We start from the raw sequence: 19,917 nt of genomic DNA, 5'->3' as shown, positions 1-19,917 counted from the left end.
TTAAACCTGGTTAGGAGACCCAAGGAAGATTCTTGTTCCTGGGAAATACCTTTTAAGCTGAGACTTAAGGAATAAGTATGAATGGATTAGGGGAACAGCAGAGGAATATTGTAAGAGAAGTCTGAGTCTAGAGGGAGCTCAGTAGCATAAAGACTTGAAACAAGGCAGTAGCTCAGGCGTCTGCAATTTAAAGAGGGAGGGGAGCCCCCAGTGAGGCAAGAGGTTGGTGGTGAGTGTAGGACTTGGGTTGCCTATGGAAGACTTCAGTCCTTGGTCCGAACTGGGATTCTAAGGAGAGGACTTACCAGATTTGCATGTAGTGATGTGATTTAGTTGCTGCTCTGTGGGATGGGGCTGGGTTGGGGGAGAAGGGCAAGTGTGCTAATGAAGGGAGACCAGTTAGGCCACACCGTACGGTCAGATGGCAGTGGAGTGTGCAGGGCTGTGACCAGCGGAGATTCTGAAATGAAGACACACTCAGAATGTGACTGTTGATTAGATTGAGGCACAAGGAAAGGAGGAATGTATCAGGGATAGCCCGCAGGTTTGTGCCTGAGCAGGTGAATGGGTGGCAATGTCAGTACACAATGACCCCAGTCATTTGAAAGTTACTATAGTGTTTTGGCATTTTAAGGGGGAAAACAGGAGCTTCTCCTGTTGGGTTATTTTAAAATTACTGTTATTTTAGCAGCACCTGTAGTGCTTACTGTGCACTACAGTAGGTAGGTAGGTAGGTACGGTTATGCCCATTTTACAGATGGGAAAACAGGCACAGAGAGAAGTTAAGTGACGTCACGTGCATCTGGGCAGTTGTGCTCCTAGCTCATTGTTTTTACCACTAATTAAGTTTAGAAGCTTTTAATCACACAATTTGCATGCTGTTTTATCATTTATCTGGGCATAGCTAATGATATGTTTATTTGGAATTTAACTGTATTGTAACCTTTCCTGGAAAGTTTACTTTTTGTGCATTCAAATAGTGTACCTGACTGTTGCTGTATGCCATTGAAATAGGTAGTGATAATATCCTCTTTAATTAAATATTGATTGCTCTTGCTTCCAGAGACTCTCCTTTGAAGTTGCCTTCTCTTGATAATGCATTGTCACTGTTTGCAGCACATTTTGGAATAGTGCTGTTGACTTTGGTAGATACAGTTAAAGGTGGCTTGTGATGTGGAGGTAGAGGGTTTAATGCTCTTTGCAAATTAAATAAACTAGATGCCTCATTCTAGAAGAAATTTTAAAAATTCACTAATGTAGGTATATAGTCTTTGCTCTGTGAACTGTGGTAATATGGACAAGGCATTGTTGTTCTGTTAACTGTAATGCCCCACTTCTCAGTGGACCGGCTGTCTCCTTGAGGAGGAAGGACAGTCTTGCATTGAACGCAGTGGATACTGTGTGTCTCCTCAGGTTGGAAACTGACACTTAGTAGACAGGCTCAAGGAGAGGGTCTCTAGAACATTCCATGCAGCAGGAGAACATAAGGTCCCCAGGCGTAACACATTGCTTTGTGGGATCAAGCTGTTGGTAGAGAAAGAGCCAGACATGGAACATGTCCTCTGGAGCTAGGAACTTTTAAAAAATAACAGAAACCTAAACTTTGGACTTTTGTCTTGGCTGATTACATTTCCTGTGTTTTTTTCTTCATCATCATTCAGCAAAGTTCTTTCTGCAAAGGTTGCTTATTGTGGTGTGTTGTGAACAAGGGGAAGGGAAGGGTTTATGTAGCTGTTTGGGGAGCTGTCTAATCTGAAAATGGCGACTGTGGTGTTTGGTGAGAGGAGCCCGGGCGGGAGATGAAATTCTAGGATAGAACTCATCTCACTGACCACTCCTTTCTGTGAAACATTAATCCAGCGAGAGGGGCTGTACTACGTAGGTTGCTCTTATTAAATTAGGAACTCATTATTTTATCACTTTTGGAAACTTGTTGGGATCCTGACTTTGCTATTTAAGTTCCAGAATGAAAAATAACATGCACAATCCATATGTATGCTTTGATCTTTGTAAAGTGGAGTGATTTTCTAGGTGATGCCTGCAGGGAAAATTGGAATCTGAAGTGTCAGGTGAAATAGATTTTCTCTCTCTGTATGTAGTGTGTATATACAGTTGCAAAACTTGTTTGCAGAATAATGTGGTGCTCCTGAACAGCTGCTGCTCACATTTGGATGTTAAGGCTTGAGACAGGCCATACTTTCTGCTTATCTGTATAGACAATGGGAAATCTTGCTAGTACTCTTTGTCCTGTTTATCTGTATAGACAATGGGAAATCTTGCTAGTACTCTTTGTCCAGGGGGAGTGAGAAATCCAAAGGAACATTGCTATTTGTAACTATTCTCAAATGGGGGTGGGGCAGTCATCTTTTGGGAATTTTGCTTTAGTTGTGGTTCGTAATGAAAGTTTGCATTGCAGGGACTGAAGTAACCTGTTTCTTTCTTTTTTATATTCTAGGTGAGAATTATGAAGATGATGATCTAGTAAACTCTGATGAGGTTATGAAGAAACCATGTCCAGTACAGATTGTTCTTGCTCATGAAGATGACCATAACTTTGAGCTTGATGAAGAAGCTTTGGAGCAGATATTGCTACAGGAGCACATCCGAGATCTTAACATAGTAGTGGTGTCTGTGGCAGGAGCTTTTCGTAAAGGGAAATCATTCTTGCTGGACTTCATGCTTAGATACATGTATAACAAGGTGAATAGTGTCTTTTACACTGAACCCAATTACAAACAAAAAACTACCAACCAACCCTGTTTTTTAAAAAAATAGACAAAACCCAGAACTGTACCTTTAATTTTATAGAAAGATAGTTTTGTGGGGCTTCTTGTGGGGCTACAGTAGTATAAGTTTGAGCTCTTCATTCTTCTCCATAATTCCTTTCTGCATGTAATACATATTGATACATAGGCTTCAGTCTCTGTGTTCCAGGTACTGCAGCTCTAACTCAAGCTGTCTGAGTGTACCCTGAAGGTCTCTGGAGTACTGTGTGTCTTCTTTTCCTTCCTGTATTTCTTTACACCTTCTTCTTCTTGGTCTCCTTTACTGTGAGTAAAATAGGTGGATAGAGACCCTTGTCAAGTACATCCATGTTCCTCAAGTAAGTTACTCTTTGTGACAATTGCTTTTTGAGATAAAGTTCTATTTTGTAGAGTGTCTTCCTTGGCTATCCGTGACCTCTGAGCCTCATCTCTTGTCCTCTCTATCGTTTTTGCTATTGTTTTTGCTGTTTCTTGAAAATGCCATGTCTATTTCTCAAATTTTGTGGTATTCTTGGCTAATCTTTTCATAGGGGCCTTCCCTGACTTCTAGGACTGTTATATCCTCTTCTTAGCTCTCATGGCACAGGTCATATGTTCTGTTGATATTACTTTAGTTGCTTATTTTTTCTGGCTGGTTTGATCTCTGTCAGGGATGGGCTTTCTTTTATCAAGCACTTAGCAAGATCGGTCCTTAGTAGGCACTTACTGTCTGCCTTGATTGATGAATCACCCTCCCTGTAAATGTTTTCATTCTTTTTATTTTTGGATTGGGGTCTCACTCTTGTTCAGGCTGGAGTGCATTGGCAGGATCATGGCTCACCATAGCCTCGATCTCTTGGGCTCAGGTGCTCCTTCCCCATCATCCTCCTGAGTAGATGAGACTGCAGGTGTGTACCACCACACCTAACTACTTTATTTTTTAATTTTTTTGTAGAGATGAGATCTTACTATGTTGACCAGGCTGGACTCAAACTCTTGGGCTAAAGCAATCCTCCTGCCTCAGCCTTCTAAAGTGCTGTGATTACAGCCATGAGCCACCATACTGGCCTCACATTTTTACTTTTTGATACTACCAGATAGTTTTTATTTCTCTCTCTCCCTGACTTTGACATTCTCCCCTGAAAAAAAACAACAAAATATATTTCACTTAAATTGGAATGTTTTTCTAATAGTTGAAAGTTGGGCCAAGAGAATAGGAGTTTGAAAGGGACCAAGGAGAAAGAATTGGAAATTTTAGAGTGGCACACTTCCTGGGAATTGCTCTATAGGGAACTTCTGACATTCAGAAGCCTCCTGAATTATTAGCAACAACACTGACAGAATCATGTAATTGTTTAAACAGCTTTCAGCATGTTCACCTTTATGAGTTCTATATAAATCTGTAACTGGGCAGGCATCTGCCTTGAGATAAGAAATAAGGGAAATATTCACAGTTGGTTTTTCAGGAAGCTTTTCAGCAAATTATTTTCAGCATCATCCAGTATGCCTGAGTATCAAGAATGTAGTTCATATACAGAACAATATTTTACATAGTTAGGAAATTTAGGAAGATATATTATTTTAATGTTTTTCCATTTAGATATGATTATTTCCAATAGTTTTACGTCTGAAACAGAGAAATGTGTATAAGTAGTGGCATGTTCTTTTTTTTTTTTTTTTTTAAACTGTACATTTAAAGATGGTAAAGAATTTCTGTATTTTGAGGTCCTTTAACTTCTTAAGTTAGCTTGTGTGTATTGTATCTGAGTCTGAGCTGTTCACTGCAAATGTATTTGATTCCAAGTAGGTCACAGGTAGTAGAATGTTAGAAGAAGGAGGAAGCTTAGATCACTTGTCTAGGAATGACAGATAAATTTCACCTCAGGTGCCATTTCTGATTCCATCTCTGGTCAATTAGTAGTGGCTGTTCAAAGCGGGAGTAGCAGTTCCTGTCTGTCATGTATCTACCTTCTCTGGACTAGTAGAACTGCCCCTTTCCTGGGCTGTGGGCACAGGAACCGAAGCCACTGAAAGGTTAAGACCTAAGTGAGATTACTCACCTAGTAAGTGGTGTCTAAGTTGAAATGTCTTTATTAACTTTCATTGATAAGGTTTCCTTATAGAATTCCTGATATAAATCACCTTATTCTGTTAACCAAAAATTATATTTTAATTGTATCTGAATTATTTTGGGATAATATGCCTCTACTTACACAGATTTAGTGGTGAGTCATGCTTTTCCTATGTGATGAAAGTAAAGAAGGAGAAGTAACAACGCAGAGTTTTGGATTTATGAGCGTGTCTGCCTGCAAAGGTGGGATGCTAGCTGGGAGAAGTAGAAGAGCAGTGACATGACATTGTAGGACTTCACTGTTGATCTGAGTCAGTTCGTGTAAGTATGTTGTTTACCAAAGTGGTGCGTAGTTACACAAGAGGAGAGTAAGGTCTGGAATCGATACAGAATTGGCGGTAGTGGTGTGAGGGAGACAGACTTTCTCCTCCCAAATCCACATGTATGCGTGCAAGCTATTCCGTGTCTCCCCCTCTTCTAATTCTGATTTGATTGTTCAGGGGTGTACTTCAGGAACTTTTATTTTTTCAATGTTTTCTCTTTTTTCCATTGAAGTATAATATACATACAGAAAGGCACACAAGTCTTAAGTGTACAGCTTGGTGACATTTTACATATGTAAACACCTATGTTACCAATCACTCAGATGAAAACATAGCTCAACTTCCTGCCCTTGTTTTCCCTCCCAGGTAATTCATATCTACCCCGAAAAGGTAACTACTGTTCCGAACCTTACCATAGGCTCATTTCAGTTGTTTTTTGAACTTCACATGAATGAAATCATACCATAGGTATTTTGTGTTTGGGTTATTTTGTTAACATTATAACTTGGAGATATACCCATGTTTTTGTGTTATTTTTGCTGCCTTAGTATTCTGTTGTGTGATTACATAATATTTTGTTTATCCATTTAATTGTTGATACATATGCTTTGATGATACAATTTTTAGTTAGCTGATTTTTGTTAATCACACTCTTCCAAAATAAAGTAGATTACCCTAGTATCAATAGCAATTGTTAGGAAAATACTGATCAGATTGTTGCATCTGTCTACCGTAAAAGTAGTTTCAATTCAAGGAATCAGTTTATAAAGGTCAAAATTTAGTAGAATTAGATATGTAAAACTAAACACAGTTTTTGGGATATTGATACTAAGTAATGGTGATAGCTGTTAGTGAACTCTTCTTGATAAGGATTCTTAATTCTGTATAGAGGTGCTATTTTTATGCTAGTCCCTCTTTTTCCCTTTTAAAACTTGATTAAGATGAATTTTAGACATTTGTAAAACTGGACAGTAGTATAATACATGCCCATAGATTTAACAAGTTTTTAGCATTTACTGACTGCATTAATTGCATTTCATCTATACTCCAACTCACTACATACTTATGTATTGTTTTGAAGTAAATCCCAGACATCATATCATTTCATTTGTAGGTATTCCAGTATGTGTTTCTTAAGAACTTTTGTAGACATTACAATAATGTCATCATACAAATCTATATACACATTCTTAATATCATGAAATGTCTTTTAAGTGTTTTCCAGTGGCCTCAAATGCTTTATTATTTTTTTAATAGTTTGTTTGAATCCAACCAAATGAGGCCTGTATCATGATTGATTGTATTTAAAGTGTTTTAAACTTTTTCGGGGTTTTCCTCTCTCTCTTTTTTCCTGTGTTTATTGTTAAAGAGACTGGTTGTTGGTCTTACAGAGTTTCCCTCTCTGGATTTTCTGATTGTATCCCATGTTCTCGTGTCCTGTGAGTTTCATGACAAGTGTTAGATGGATCTAGAGACCTGATCAGACTCAGGTTTGACTCTTTTTTGGCAAGAGTATTTCCCAGGTGGTGATGTATTCTTCCATCAGGAGGCACACACTGTCTTTTAATATAACAGTTTTTGAATCTTTGCTGAATTCTAGGTATTTTGATTACTAAGCATTTAATAGGCATTATCTTACTCCGTATTCATAATAATCCTATGCAGTAGTGGTAGTATTTCAACTTGGTAGTTGAAGAAATGAGACTCTGAGTAAGTGGCAAGGCTGAAATTCCAGATTGTTCAATTCAGTGCTGAAGCCTTTATTTATGTGTTTGCTTTTTTGAGAAAGCAAGGTTTATTGAGATGACAGAAAAGCTCCCACAGTGGGAGGGGACGTGAGGGGGTTGCCCCCGAAGGCTTTATTCTAAAAACTGTTAGGTAAAATTATGTTCGGCCATTTCCCCATATGTCTTTAGTGTGTAAAGTGTACAGGCACCTTATGGGACATGCCTCCACTAAACTGTTTGTGTGTAAGTGTTCTTTTTCGTTGTCCGGAGTTGTCCCGACAGGAGGACATGTGTAAGTACAGTCTTCTGTGCTGGCCACTGCTGTCCAAGCTTCATAAATAAAGGGTCTTTGCTCAATTTGCTGTATAAGAATTTTTACTCTATCTATAACATTTGCTAATGGCATTTTAAGGGTTTCCTTTATAGTTTTTATTCTTTACTGCTTAAAGAGCTGCTTCCAAAACTGTTGCCAGAGATCAGGAGTAAAAACTATCTTTAAGGATCTTGCGTACCATTACATATAACTTGCCAGAAGCACAGATATCTCAAAATCAGCCCCATGGGAAGTCGAACTCGATTTCATCTTCCTTTTTAAGGCTGACAATGTCTGAGATGTAAGACTCATAGGAAATTTGTGAACACATGAAGGAAAACTTGGCTTGTTTCATGTTCTTTCTCAAGAAAGAAATGTATTTGGTAGAAAAACATTGCTTTTAAAATGCTTCTTCCTTGGGTCATTTCATTATTTATTTATTTTATTGGGCATAACTTGCATACGCAAAATGTGTACACCTTAGTGTGGCCAGTGAATTTTCACATACATATGCTGCTGTCATCACTGCCTCTCAGATCAAGACAGAACATTTCTTGCATTCTCAAAAGCTCCCATTTGTTCTCCCTATTGCTGTGTATAGCTCTCAAGGGCCACTGCTATTCTGACTTGTGTTAGCATAGATTAGTTTTGTCTTTTTTTGGAAGGTCACAGAAATGTAATCATAAAGTTTGTATTCTTGTGTCTGTTTTCACTCAGCATTAAGCCTGAGATATTTACCCATGTTGTTACATGTTTCAAAATACTGTTACTTCTTGTTGCTTAGTGATATTTTATTGGATGAACAGATCACAATGTATTCACCCCTTCTTCTTTTGATAGACTTGTAGGTTGTTTCTAGTTTTTGTCTATTACCAATAAAGCTGCTGTGAACATTCATATACAAGTCTTGGTGATGTAAACTATTCTGTTGGGTTTATACCCAGGAGTAGAAATGCTGGATTATAGGGTGAAATACTGACTTGACTTTAGTAGGGACTGCCAAAATCTTTCCAAAGTGGTTTTACTAATTGCACTTCTACCAGCAGTGTGTATGAGACTTACAGTGGCTGCATATCTTGTAAACTGTACTGTCAGTCTTTTAAATTCTAGCCTGTTGGTGTGCCTTTTGTTGTTAATCTCACATCATTATACTTGGTACAGGTCCATTTGCTCATAAAACTATTTGCTAGGTTGAATGTAGAAGCTTAACTTGTTCATTTATTTATGACTTTAACGGAATTGACTTTTGGATACTTCACTTATTACAAATTAAACATTGCATGTAACTTATGTAACCAGCTGCTGAAATTTTGAGTTTTGTATTATTTTTGCCAATGTGAGAAGCAGGCAAAATTTGGTCAGAATTTTAAGAGTCAATACGGAAATAAAAATGATGGGCTAATTTTTTTACTCCAAATATAAGTCAGGGGATTGAGTACAGAGGTTATGTGGACTACTTTCTTTTTATTAGCACATCGCCCCCCCCTCAGGATTTTGATTTTGAAATTGAAACCAATTGTCTGTTCTCCCATATGCAGATTTTAAGTGAGTGTAAGTGATTTTAGTTATGAAAACTTCATCAACTGTTGCCAAAGCTAGAGGAACTAGAAATAGACGAGACGAATGTGTCTGCAGTATATTGTTTGAAGTCCTTATTGCATTGTTTGAGGAGAGACTTTGTTGATTGTATTCCTGAGCCTTTGACCTGAAACAGTCCTGTCATGAATAGCCTTTGAAATACCTTTCCAGCTTTAAACCCCAGGTGTATGGACTGCCTCTTTTTTAACATTATAAGAAGTATGGTACCTGTCTTATCACATATCTCAATTCTGGATTTGAGAGAACATAAGTTACAGATCTTTTTCCATTCTGAAATCTTGTTCCTGAAGTTAAATGTACTATTTCTAGAGTAATTGGTTCTAATTGGCAATTTATTGAAGAATATCTCAAGTAATCTACTGACTGCTCAAACACTTCTTTTAGAATATTTAGGGAGTTAAACTATCCTATGTAATTTAGGTTTCTTTTATATTAATATTAGCTTTTTTTGGAGGTTACATTTCTTTTAAGGTAATTAACCCCCGCCTCCTTTACCCATTCTTCCAGGACAATGCTGATGAGCTTCAGAGTGTTTTCTCTTTTCTTCCCTCCACCCTCTTTTGTCTTTGAGATAGGATCTCCTGGGCCCAAGTTAATTGCCATCCTTCTTAAGTAGCTGGAACTAGAGACACCTGGTGATGTGTCTGGCTTCAGAATTTCTTTACTCTTTGAATTTTTTTTTTTTTTTTTTTACAAATTTCTTTCCTTTTTTTGGACTTGGAATCTCACTCTGTTATCCAGGCTGGAGTGCAGTGGCATGCTCACAGCTACTACAACCTCAACCTGCTGGGCTTAGGCGATACATCTGCCTCAACCTTCCTGGTAGCTGGAACTGCAGGTGTGTGCTACTACGCCTGGCTAATTTTTTGATTTATTGTAAAGACCAGGTATCGTCAAGTTGCCCAGGATGATCTTAAACTACTCCTGTACTCCAGTACTCCTGCCTCAGCCTCCTGAAGTGCTGGGACTTGTGCACTAAGGGTATTTGATTTTTTGTGTTTCCTTTAACAGCTTTATTGAGATATTATCATGTATGGTATAATTCATTCACTTAAAATGCACAATAAAGTGGTTTTTAGTATATTCACAGAATTGGGCAACCGTCACCATTGCTAACTTGAAAGCATTTCCATCATCTCAATGTGAATCCCTTGCCTTTAGCTGTTAAGTCTCTACTTTTTCTTCAAACCCTTATCTCTAAGGAGCCCCACTAATCTACTTTCTGTCTTTATGGATTTGTCTGTTCTGGACATTCATATAAATGGAATCATATATGTGGTCTTTTGTCACTGGCTTTACTTAGCAAAATGTTTTCAGGATTCATCGTAGCACATATCAGTACTTCATTCTTTCCATGACTTAGTAATATTTCATTGTATGGATATACCACATTCTATTTATCCATTCATCAGGTAGTGGGCATCTGGGTTGTTTCTAACTTTATGACTATTATGAATAATGCTATAATCAATAACATGTATAGCGCATTCATTAATCATATGATGTAATATATCGATGTGTGTATATAGTAATAATGATTATGTGAGATAAGGATTTGGCTTCATTTTTTGGTTATGTATCTGTTCATTTATCATAGTACCATTTATTTGGAAAAACTGTTTTCCTGTTGAATCCTCTTGGTACCTTGTTGAAAGTCAATAGGCCTTAGAGATAATGGATTTCTTTCTGGACTCCCAATTCTGTTTTGTATGTCTCCTCTTATGCCAGCCCTACACTGTCTTGATTATTGTTAGTTTGTAGTAAGTTTTGGAATCAGGAAGTGAGTCCTTTTTATTTGTTGTTTTTCAGGATTGTTTGCCTATTCTGGGTCCTTTGCAGTTCCATATGAATTTTAAACTCAGCTTCTCAGTTTCTGTAGAAAGTTAGCTGGGATTCTGTTGGTGATTGGTTGAATCTGAAAGACAAGTTTGGGTAGTATTGCTGTGTTAACAATATTAAGTCTTCCGATCCATGAATATAGGATATTTTCCCATTTATTTAGGTATCTAATTTCTTTTAGAGCTGTCTTTGTAGTTTTTTTAAGAATATTTTTGGACTTCTTTTGTTAATTTTCCTCTTTTGGCTTTTTAAATGGAACTGTTTTCGTAATTTCATTTTTGATTTGTTCATTGTAATTTTATAGAAATAAAATTGACTTTTGTATATTGATCTTGTACCCTTTAACCTTGCTGAACTTGTTTGCTAGTTCCAATAGTCTTTTAGTGAATTTCTTAGAGTTTTCTATATAAAATATTATGTCATCTGTAAATGGAGATTGTTTTATGGCTTTCTTTCTAAATCTGGGAACTTTTTATTTCTCTTTCTTGGCTGATAGTCCCAGCTAGAACTTACAGTTGTGTTGATTCCAAGTGATGAGTAGACATCCTTGTTTATTTTCTGATCTTTAGGGGGATGGCATCTAGTTTCTCACTACTATTTTAGCTGTAGGGTTCTTTGTAGATTTCTTTTTCTAAGCCAAGTTGAGGAAGTTTTTTGTTTTTTTTTAAATCATGAACGAGTGTTGGATTTTGTCAATTTTTTTTTTCTGCACCTATTGCTATCGTGATTTTTCTTCTTTAGCCTGTTGATGTGATGGGTTACATTTATTTACTTTTGATTATTGAGCCAGCCTTGCATCCCCGAAATGAATCCCACTTGCTCATCTTGTGTAATTATTTTCATATATTTTTAGTTTCAATTTGCTGAGAATTTTTTGCATCTGTATTTATGAGATCTACCAGCCTTTAGTTTTCCTTTATTTGTAGTATCTTTGTCTGGTTTTGGTATTAGGGTAATACGTAGAATGAGTGAGGATCACCTCTGCTTCTGTTTTCTGGAAGAACTTGTAGAGAACTGATATTATTTCTTTCTCAAATGTTTGGTAGAATTCACCAGTGAAACCATTTGAGTGTATGTACCCAGTGCTATACATTCTTCTCTAATCACATCTTTTGCTTTATTTTACAAATTTTTTTAGCTTGTATTTTCATTTTAATTCAGTTCAACATATTTTAAAATTTTTATTGAGACTTCCTTGACACATGCATTATTTAGAGGTGAGTTGTTTTAAATTCCGACTATTTAGGGGTTTTCTAACCATGTTGCTGTTACTGATTTTTAGTTTAATTCCGTTGTGGCATGAGAGCATACTTTGTATTAGCTATTTCTTTAAATCTGTTCAGGTGTGTTTTAAGGTCCCGAATGTGGCCTGTCTTGGTGAATGATCTTGGTGAGTTTGAGAAGAGTGTATATTCTGTTGTTGTTGGATGAAGTATTCTGTAATGTTGATGGGGTTCACTTGAATGCTGGTGCTGTTCATTTCCAACTATATCATTAATTATTCCAAGTGTAATGGTAGATTTGTCTTTTTCTTCTTGCAGTTCAGTCTTTGCCTCATATATTTTGTACTTATTAGGTGCATATACATTAAGGATTATTATGTTTTCTTGGAGACTTGACTTTTTTTTTTTGGAGTTGGAGTCTCACTCTGTCGCCCAGATGAGTGCAATGGCTGCTCCCGGCCACCGCAGCCTCGACCTGCTGGGCTCCGGCGATCCTTCCACCTCAGCCTTCCGAGTAGCTGGAACTACAGGCGCGCGCTACCATGCCCAGCTAATTTGTTTTTTTTATTTATTGTGGAGATGAGGTCTCGCCAAGTTGCCCAGGCGGTTCTCCAACCCGCGGGCTCAGGCAATTCACTCACCTCAGCCTCCCAAAGGCACGGGGTTACAGGCTGAGCCACCGAGCCCAGCGGAGACTTGACTCTTTTGTCAGTATGTAATGCCACTCTGAATCCTTGTTCTGAAGTCTGCTTTTTCTTTCCTTGTTCTCAAGTCTGGTTTGTCTGAAATTAACATAGCTATTCTAGCTTGCTTTTGACCAGTGTTAGCATGATATGTCTTCTTCCATTCCTTTACTTTTAACGTATCTGTGTCTTTGTATTTAAAGTGGATTTTTTGTAGACAGTATTTAGTTGGCTCTTTTTATCTAAAACCCATCGCAAGTGATTATTGATATAGTTGGATTAGTAGTTGCCATGTTTGTTAGCTGCTTTCTGTGTTTTGCACTCATTTTTTGTTTCTTTTTAATCTTCCCCCTTTTCTGCTTTCTCTATTTTTAATGAAGCATTTTACCTGTTTACATTTTCTGTATTCTCTTAGTATATGTTATACTTCTTTTTTTTTTTTTGAGTTGGAGTCTCACTCTGTCGCCCAGACTGGAGTGCAGTCCAGTGATCCTTCCACCTCAGCCTTCCAAGTAACTCGAACTACAGGCGTGCTCTACCACACCTGGATAATTTTTTTATTTATTGTAGAGATGAGGTCTCACCAAGTTACCCAGGCGGGTCTTGAACCCGCGGGCTCAGGCAATCCACTCACCTCAGCCTCCCAAGGCGCGGGATTACAGGCTGAGCCACCGAGCCTGGCTTGTTATACTTCTTTAAAAAAAAACCCAAATGGTTGCCTGCAGTTTGTAATATACATTACAGCTAACCTAAGTCCATTTTCAAATAGTATTACACTGCTTGATGAATAACGTAGTTAGTTACTAGGGTATTCCCAGTTTCTCCCTCCTGTCCTTTATAGCATTACTGTCATTCATATCCCCCATCTAATAACCATCTAATAGATTTTATTTTACTTTTTTGTACTTCTCTCTCTCTTTCTCTTTGTGTAGATTTGAGTTCCTGACCTATATCATTTTCCTTTTTGCTGAAGTTGTATTAGTGACACACTCTTTCAGATTTTATCTTCAAGTTTTTACTTCTCTATAAGTTTGGTTGGATAACTTCACTGTATACAGAATTCTAGGCTGATGGCTTTTTTTCCTTTCAGCTCTTTAAATATCTCACACTACTGTCTTTCTGTTTGCATGATTTTTTTTTATGAGAATTCCAGTGTAATTCTTACCACTGCTTCTCTATGAGTAAAGTGTTTTTTTGTCTTTAAGATTTTCCTTTTGTCTGTGTTATTTTGCAGCTAGCCTGTGATATACCCAGTAGGGATTTTTTGTGTTTATCCTGCTTGGTGTTCTCTGACCTACCTGGATCAATTTCCTATCTTATAATTCCAGAATATATACCATATCTGAGTCTGGTTCTGATGTTTGCTTTGTCTTTCGGTTTTATTTTGTTTTGGCTTTTGTTATGGCTTGTAATTTTTTTGCTGAAAGGCAGACATGAAATATCAGGTAATAGGAGCTGAAGATTTAGGCTTCTAGTGTGAGGTTTTATGTTACTCTAGCTGGGAGATAGGTTGTGCTTAATGTCTTTTGTAGCTGTGGGTCCCAGAGGATTCAGTTTCTCCGTCTTTTCCATTGTCTTTGGGGTTTCCCAAGAACTTACATTAAATAGAATCTGTATCTTGCAGCTTTCTTAGTTGCAATTCAGTCATTATTTTGGAGCCCTGTTAATACTGCGGTCAAGTGAAGGCGAGGGAAACACTGGATATCACCTTGTGGTTAAATCTTAGGGTTTTATGTTTTGTTTTTGAGACAGGGTGTCAGTATGTTTCCCAGGCTGGTCTCCAATTCCTGTGCTCAAGCGATCCTCTCAAATAGCGGGGGTCTGTAGTGTGCCATTGCACCTACTCCTTAGTTTTTTAGTGGGCCTGAGTCCCTGGGCTAAGACTTTCATTTTTTAAAAAAATATTAAACCAGATAGGAAAGCTAAAGGAGACTGGAGTTGGCTAATTGCTCCTCCCAAGGGTCAGATAAAGCGCTGGTAAGGTGATTTTCCCAGGAGGGCAGGCCTTTGTTATGGAGACTGCTCTGGGTGGATGCAGTTCATAATGGGTACTTCCCCTGGGTGAATTTAAAAATGGTTACTTCTCCCCTCTCCCCGGAGTCATGAGGGAAGTTGATGTCTGTCTTTACTTTGAGCGTCTTGTAGAGCTCCTTGAGGTAAAATTCAGGGAAGTGCGGGGTCTGCGAAGACAGAACCTCTAGTAGTTTTTAACTCTCAAACATGTCCACTCACAGCTTCCAGCAGTTTATCCAAATTGTTGGTTAAATGTTCCCACCCTGTGCACCAATCTGCTCCTGGTGAGCTGACTTCAGTTTATGAGATTCTTTTGTATTTGTTTCTCTCTCCAGATTTTAGGGTCGTGCTTGACCTGTGTTAGCAGTTATTTGATCTAAGATAGGAAGGTTACTGCTTTTCAGTTTGTTAAGCTTTTTTCTTGTAAAGATGGCTGTGACAACTGTGAAGCTTTTTATATGTGAGAGTTCAAACTGAAATTCCAGTGGAAACTGTAAAGTAAAATCTCCATGTCAGACCTCAGTTTAATGACTGGTGTCTTCCCTTTCTATTCTGGTAGCCTTTAAGGGCACCTTTTGAAAAAATTGTGGAAGGTTATCCATGGTTGTTCATGCCTGTAATCCCAGCACTTTGGGAGGCCGAGGTGGGACGATTGCTTGAGCTCAGAAGTTGAGACCAGCCTGGGCAACATAGTGAGGTCTTGTCTCTACAAAAAATAAAAAAAAGTTAGCTGGGTGGCACACACCTGTAATCCGAGCTACTTGAGAGGCTAAGGCAGAAGGATTGCCTGAGCCCAGAAGATTAAGGCTGCATGACCGGTGGTTGTGCCACTGCACTCCAACCTGGGCAACAGAGTGAGACCCCAACTCATCCCCCCAAAAGAGAAAAGTGATAAATATGCATAACAAAATTTAGCACTTTAGCCATTTTTTAAGTGTCCAGTTCACTGACATTGTGTTCCTATATCACTGAACTGGACACAATGCTATGCAGCCATTACTACCTTCAACCTCCAAAACTCGTCTTTCTTCCCCCCAAAGCCCTGTACCCATCAAATGTTAACCTGCCACCCCTCCCCCCAGCCTTTGACAGCCACCTGTCTGCATTCCTTCTCTAGCAATTTGACTGCTGAAAACTCCTCATATGAGTTGGAATCATACATATTTGTCCTTTTGTGTCTGACTCATTTCATTTTGCAGAGTGTCTTCAAGGTCAAGGACACCTTTTAAGCAGAGCCTTTTTTTAAAAAATTGCAGAATTCCTCTTCAGCTTGTACCTAAGTCGCTAGAGTTGTCCTTTCTGTGGGTTTGTAAGTTGGGTCAGTCATAATGTCACTGATTTGTTCAGCCCCAGAAGGGAGGAGCTGGCAGGAGAGGGGCATGGGGGCAGATGAGCTGTTAGACAGTTTTTAACTATTTTAGAGTCAAAAGTGTCATAATTTGTTCCAGGACTTGCAGAGTGTTCTCACATATTCAAATGAAAATACCCATTATGATTGATGGGCAGAATGTGTCTAGTACTCATTCTGCCAGTTCTGGTGGTGAGTGTTAATAACCTGTTTCCTGAATAAGTAGCGGTTTATACAGATGAAGATTTTCATGTGTGGTGGTTTTTGTGGGGAATGCCTGGCAGCTGGCTGGGGTCTTCCCTAGCAGGTTAATGCCACTTGGATCTTCATTTCATCCCATTTTACTCCTTTTACACCTAGCAGTGATGGGTTATGGCTTCTGGAAGGTCTTCACTCTTCCAGCCAGTCCAGCTTGTCTGCAGACAGGGAGTGTGTGTGCTTTGATACCTGGAGGCCAGGCCGGACCACCAGCCCTTTGTCTACAGTATCTGTAGCTGTTGTTTCGCTCTGTTGCTAGGGAAATACTCCCTTTCCCTTGGTGAAATGTGAATTTATTGCTATTTAGAGTAGGTAGGGCTTCTTTATTGCTGATGAATATATCACAAGGGTAACTCTTTTTGGCAAGGGTTGTGTTTATTCACTGACTATACTTCCAGTTTAGATGATTTTGGGTTGTCTTTTGCAATTGAGGTTTATTCTGTAAGATTTTGTATTTATTTTCTGGGAGGAATAAGGTTACTTTTGGACTTTTGAGTTTTGGGGCTTCTTTTTCTCCATAGTAATAATGGTGCCAGATTAGTGTTTTTTAAAAAATGGTTAGGTTTGCCTTCAGTAAATTATGACAGCAAATGGGGTCTGCTATCAGTGAGGTTGCCTCTAGCACCTGCTAGAATGTTTGTTCTTCCCTGCTGTATCCCCAGAACAGTGATTGGTGGCCCAGGGTAGAAGTTCAATGAAGTTTTACTTTTTTTGAGTCAGTTTCACTGTCGCCCAGGCTGGAGTACAGTAGCATTATCATGGCTACCACAGCCTTGACCTCCCGGGCTCAGGCAATCCTTCTGCCTCAGCCTTCCAGGTAGCTGGGGCTACAGACACATGTCACCATCTCGGCTAATTTTTTGATTTACTGTAAAGACGAGGTCTCTGCGTGTTGCCCAGGCTGGTCTCAAAGTCCTGGGCTCAGGCAGTTCTCTCACCTCAGCCTCCCAGAGTGCTGGGATTATAGGCGTGACTCACCGTACCCAGCCTCAGTCAATATTTACTGAATGAATGATTGAGTGTGTTTTATGAAAGCTGTCAGTGTTCAATATCATGGGGAAATTAATAGAATGCTTCAGGTCTTGAAAAATTCTGATTGGGTTCTCTGTCTTATCTTTTCGTTCGTCCTTTGACGACTAATAAACTTAGTATTTTTGTAGCATTCCCATTACAGGATGACCCAAGAAGAGATGATACCTAGTGGGTAGGTTGTTTCTTCTGTGACACCACTACTTTTCCAACTTTCTTTAGAAGGGGTGCTTAGCAAGCAGATAAGCTTATGATTTCAGTCATCTGTATTCTCAAAAGTTTATTTTTACTATCTTCTCCATGTAATTGTATTATTTCTAGAAATAATAAAAATGTTGTATTCTATGTTTATTACTCGTCTTCAAAAGGTGCACATTGAAGCTTATACATTTTTAAAATTTCTTCATGTATTTAACAACTCTTTGGAATGCTTACTACAAGCCAGGCCATGTTCTATGGGCTGGGAATGCTTATGGAAATGTAACAAACAAAAGTGCTTCGTGGACCTTGCATTCTTGTAGAGAAGCTAGAGGTATGTAAGATGGAGAATGAAAGCGGATTCCCTTGAGGGTAGATTCTTCTAAGTTACTTGTGTGGGTTGCAACTTTTACAAATAATAAATACACAAAATACCAGATTTTTTAATGACATTGTGGGGGAATGAGATGCCATGTGTGAGAACTTGTAACAATGCAAGGCACTTTGATAGGAGCAGTTTGGTAAACAAAGGTTGAGCATGCAGCCCTTACTCTCAGGAGACTCGCACAAAAACTGCAGTGCAAAGCCATATAAAGGTAACTATGTACAGTGTCAGTAAGTGCTTTAAGAGTGCAGGAAAGTGGGAGTTTCATGGTGACCTTTTTGGTGTGGTACAGTCAGGGAAATGTGTGTTGGGATCTGCGGGGAATATCAGGAAAAGAGAGTTAGAGCTGACCAGTTATGCTGGAGATCTCCAGGTGATCTAGCAAGTAGTGGGGAGCCCCGGTGATTTCAGCAGGGCAGTGGCATGATTGCATTTCTTATAACAATTAAGCAACCGTGGGAGGATGGGTTTGCGGATAGAGCAGGGAGATGGGAGCAGACCAGTGTGGAACATCCAAAATACAGCCCAGGGGCAGGATGACCAGGTGTGTGTGTGTGTGTGTCGGGCATCTTTCCTTTAGTTCCTGTGAGGGGTGATTCCTGAAACACCTGTCTCACTGGTTTGTTGTGGGTAGAGTCGTGCTAGGTGGCAGCCTTGCAACTAGCCGAGATGAGGTCCTGAAGTTGAAGGTATTGCAAACTGAAGAAAAATAAAGGAGCTGGGCTCGGTGGCTCAGCCTGTAATCCCACGCCTTTGGGAGGCTGAGGTGAGTGGATTGCCTGAGCCTGCGGGTTCGAGACCATCTCTACAATAAATAAAAAATCAGCCGGGTGTGGTAGCACGCGCCTGTAGTTCCAGCTACTTGGAAGGCTGAGGCGGAAGGATCGCCGGAACCCAGCAGGTCGAGGCTGCGGTGGCCGGGAGCATGCTACTGCCCTCCAGCCTGGTGACAGAGTGAGACTTCAACTAAAAAAATAAAAAAATCAAATAAAATCTCTAGATTAGCCAGGCACAATGGTGTGCACCTCTAATCTCAGCTACTTGGGAGGCCGAGGCTAGAGGATCACTTAAACTCAGAAGTTTGAGACCAGCCTGAGCAACAGGCTGCGGTGACTGGGAGCGGCCACTGCACTCCAGTCTGGGCGACAGAGTGAGACTCCAACTCAGAAAAAAAAAAAAGAAAAAAAAAAGGAATCCACGAGAGTTTTGTAACTGACAGGATTTTTGTAGCCTCCTGAGGATGGGAGTGTTGTGGAATAATAATAGTAATTATAGATGGTTGAAGTTTAAGGCTGTGTTAGATGATGGTTTGGATGATACTCTTTTATCCCCCACTTTTTATTTTTTTGTTTTGAGTTGGGGTCTCACTCTGTCGCCCAGACTGGAGTGCAGTGGCCGCTCCCGGCCACCGCAGCCTCGACCTGCTGGGCTCCGGCGATCCTTCCGCCTCAGCCTTCCGAGTAGCCGTAATTACAGGCGCGCGCTACCACGCCTGGCTAATTTTTTGATTTATTGTAGAGATGAGGTCTCCCCTGCCCAGGCGGGTCTCGAACCTGCGGACTCAGGCAATCCACTCACCTCAGCCTCCCAAAGGCGCGGGATTACAGGCTGAGCCACCGAGCCCGGCTTCTCCCCCACTTCATATCTGCTTTTCGTAAGTTGCTTCCTCCATTATTGGTACTGCCTGAAACATGTTTTTGCCATTCCTACTTTAGGCTTTGTGGTCTGCTTCGGTCTAGATAACCAAGCTTATTAGAAGCATTTCTGAAACAGGAATTTTTCCTATGACGTACGTTGAATAAAGGATATATGTACTCTAAGTTTACTGAAAGTATAGGGATCTTGATTTCTGCCAAAGATATTCATTATGTCCCAGATAAATCACCTTGTGATATAGTAACTGTTGTATTCTTTCATAGTATTATAACAGTTTAACTCTATGGTACTAGTTAAAACATTTATTATAAAAATTTTTTAACAGACCCTAAAATAAAGAGAATAATAGTATAATGAAAAGAGAAGAGAATAGTATACCTGCCAACATTTTGCTGGTCTTGTTTTATCTATTCCCTCCCTGATTTTTTCTCCCCTTTCCTCCCCATACCAAGCAATCATCATTACTGCAGTTTAACAAAATCTAATGAGATACCAAGTCTGGGTTCAC

General features: G+C 39.3%; 1 protein-coding gene across 3 annotated transcripts in view; it reads left to right on the top strand.

Moving 5' to 3' along the window:
* Positions 1-2,457: 2,457 nt before the first annotated feature.
* Positions 2,458-19,917, top strand: part of ATL2 (atlastin GTPase 2) — a 35,553-nt gene continuing 18,093 nt past the window's right edge. For all 3 annotated transcript variants that reach the window (XR_002481690.1, XM_021710200.1, XM_021710194.1), the window contains exon 1: positions 2,458-2,700. Coding sequence is in view for 2 of the 3 variants with exons in the window: in XM_021710200.1 (XP_021565875.1) it covers positions 2,500-2,700 (201 nt within the window). In the remaining variant the exon portion in view is untranslated. The remainder of the gene's footprint in view (positions 2,701-19,917) is intronic.

The sequence above is a fragment of the Carlito syrichta genome, unplaced genomic scaffold (genome assembly GCF_000164805.1).
Source record: "Carlito syrichta isolate Samal-C Ts95f unplaced genomic scaffold, Tarsius_syrichta-2.0.1 Scaffold76130, whole genome shotgun sequence".
Taxonomy (NCBI): domain Eukaryota; kingdom Metazoa; phylum Chordata; class Mammalia; order Primates; family Tarsiidae; genus Carlito; species Carlito syrichta.
This window is presented reverse-complemented; position numbering and strand designations above follow the sequence as displayed.